Below are 2,325 nucleotides of genomic sequence, written 5' to 3' on the forward strand. Positions count from 1 at the left end.
TTCCGTTATTAAGTACATCTACTTACCTCATGGAAAGAGCACATGATTCAAAGTTTCAGACTTAAAACAGTAATACTCACCAACTCACTGCGAAGCTTTTTATTTTGCTCAAGGGCAGAATCCTTTTCCTTGGTTAATTTTGTAATTAAAGCCGACAGCTGGATTAGAGAAAGGGACGTGGTTATTCAGCCAGACACAACAATTACAAGTGAAATCCAAAGATAGATTACCTTCTCATTGAACAACATGATACCAGGAAGGCTGGGACAATCACTAGTTCACACTAAAAACAAGCTAAATATAAGATGTTCATGCAACCAATGCCAGCTGTATGATGTCTATGGTGAACTAGAAGGATGGCCAAGACAATAAGATCTAAAGCAAATTAAATGGATGGACAACAATACCCATGTGTGCACAGTTAAAAAAAATCATAAATACACTTAATCATATAATTCCTATATGAAGCAACTAAAAACCGATCATATGCCTTATTCTTAGTAGAGGAAACATATTATTACACAATTGTTCCTAACGATTAACAAGCTATAGAGCAGGGTAGAATTGGCAAGGATCAAAATGTTTCAAATAAGTATCTTCAGTATTTTACTTGCCATGTGACCAGGCTGTTAGTATAGCATACAGAACAACTACTAGGGAACACAAGAACTGCCAAACTGCTTTGGAAGGCAAAAGAACACACCTCAAGGGACTGTGCATCAGGCCCTGCATATGTTCTTGTTTCCTGCAGTTTCATATCAGAAAGGCAAACAACCAACATGTTAAAATTATACAAAAAAAGTTATAGAGCATAGAACTCATATAGCACATACAGCAGCATGTCCTGCAGCCTTCAGTAATTCTTCAGTCCTTACAACTGGTCCAGTAGGTGATCCCACCTCCTGAAAACACATAATTTATGTCCTTAGGGACTCACATTACTAGAGAAATGTATCACGTATGAAACATTCAGTAGACTTACTGTCCCCAGCTCAGCTGATCTCAAGGATACCGAGCCACTCGACAGCCCCGAAGCGCTCCTCCCATGATCCACAATTCGCTGCATAGGCACCAAGATACGCTGTGGCCCATCGCTTTCCTCCGCAATCTCTAACGACGATTCGGTTGGCATCACATAAGTGACCCTCATCCTCACCTCCCTAACAGCGTTACCCCCTTGTTTCGTGAACTAGGAAACCCACAAGTTCATTATCAACTGAAAGCCATCAACCACATCAAAACTACACTCTAATCTAGTACTACCATTACCATTTGAGCGGTGATGTCCTTGGCCGATAAGCGATCGGCGACGACCACGCTTTGCACCAAGAATTTGTCCTTGCACTGCAAGTCTGGTGGTGCAACAATCTGGGCTTGCATCGTCACTGGTCCACACAAAACGCGTTGAAACATCTCCATTAAAATGAAACAGAAGAAAGCCTGAAATTGAGCAGTTTCTTGAGCTCTAGCTGGTCCAGTGAACACAACAACAACAAGACAGTACCTACAACTTCGCAGGTGGACCGCGGCCGCACGACGCCATTGTTGGGGCGCACGCAGTACTTCTTGGGGCTCGTCGTCTTAACCTACTACCCGGACGCATCACAGAGGCACCAAGAAAAGCATAACTCGTAAGAGGATCCCTCAAGAAGCTAAAGCGACAGGATTTTCTAGGGTTTAAACACGGCGATTAACAGGAGAATCACCTTGAAGGCGACGGTTCTGTCGGTCTTATTGATCATCTTGAGGGGGCAGGAGATCTGCTTGTCGAGCTCGACTGGGCATGACAGGAAATCGAAAAAGGGGTCAGCGGGAAAATTCAGGAGAAAAGCAATCTGAAGCGAGAGGGAGGTAGGAAGGGGAGCTTGGGGGCGAGAAGAGCGGGGAGCTTACAGGGGAACTGGAGCTCGGGCGGGTCGACGTCGAGGAGGTCGCTGGAGGCGGCCATGGCTGCTGTGCCCGCGGAGGAAGGGGAAGTGGTGGTGGGAAAGGGGAGCACAGGGTGCTGGACCGCTGGGGCCGTTACTTCTTTGCCTCTTTGGGTTTGGATGCAAATTTCCGTGGAGCTTTATGCTTGGCTAATTGGTTTGAACACTCTGTGCGTGCCTGCGTGGTGAGAATGTCTTTCTATGATTTCATACTTGGGGACTGTTTGGATATCGTTTCCCTTCTAAATACACTTGTAAAAAATACAGGCCTCCGCCCGTCATTTTAGTTTCTGCCAGAAAATTGCTCTTGGCCGGTAAGTTACACCCGTATTAAATTGCATCCATTCCAAGCACGGTCTTATTATTCCCTCCGCTCCGAATTATGAGATGTTTCGAA

At 45.2% G+C, this 2,325-nt stretch overlaps 1 protein-coding gene across 1 annotated transcript; it reads right to left on the reverse strand.

Annotated features, from left to right (window-relative positions):
* Positions 1-2,096, reverse strand: LOC123048272 (vesicle-associated protein 1-1). The gene is made up of 8 exons (XM_044471411.1): positions 1,894-2,096; positions 1,707-1,777; positions 1,505-1,586; positions 1,270-1,385; positions 983-1,189; positions 834-902; positions 704-745; positions 1-158 (listed from the first exon to the last, which is right to left on the reverse strand). The coding sequence occupies exons 1-8, from the start codon at positions 1,946-1,948 to the stop codon at positions 48-50; spliced, it is 753 nt and encodes a 250-aa protein (XP_044327346.1). The 5' UTR covers positions 1,949-2,096; the 3' UTR covers positions 1-47.
* Positions 2,097-2,325: the final 229 nt, after the last annotated feature.

This window comes from Triticum aestivum, chromosome 1A (assembly GCF_018294505.1).
Source record: "Triticum aestivum cultivar Chinese Spring chromosome 1A, IWGSC CS RefSeq v2.1, whole genome shotgun sequence".
NCBI classification, from domain to species: Eukaryota; Viridiplantae; Streptophyta; class Magnoliopsida; order Poales; family Poaceae; genus Triticum; species Triticum aestivum.

Bases quoted from the DNA above. Each gene is read 5' to 3' on its own strand.
- LOC123048272 (XM_044471411.1), bottom strand. From the start codon at position 1,948: ATGGCCGCCTCCAGCGACCTCCTCGACGTCGACCCGCCCGAGCTCCAG. The intron at 1,190-1,269 runs GTAATGGTAGTA...TGGGTTTCCTAG, and splicing joins AGGACATCACCGCTCAAATG to TTCACGAAACAAGGGGGTAA. The intron at 159-703 runs GTGTGTTCTTTT...TCTCTAATCCAG, and splicing joins CTGATGCACAGTCCCTTGAG to CTGTCGGCTTTAATTACAAA.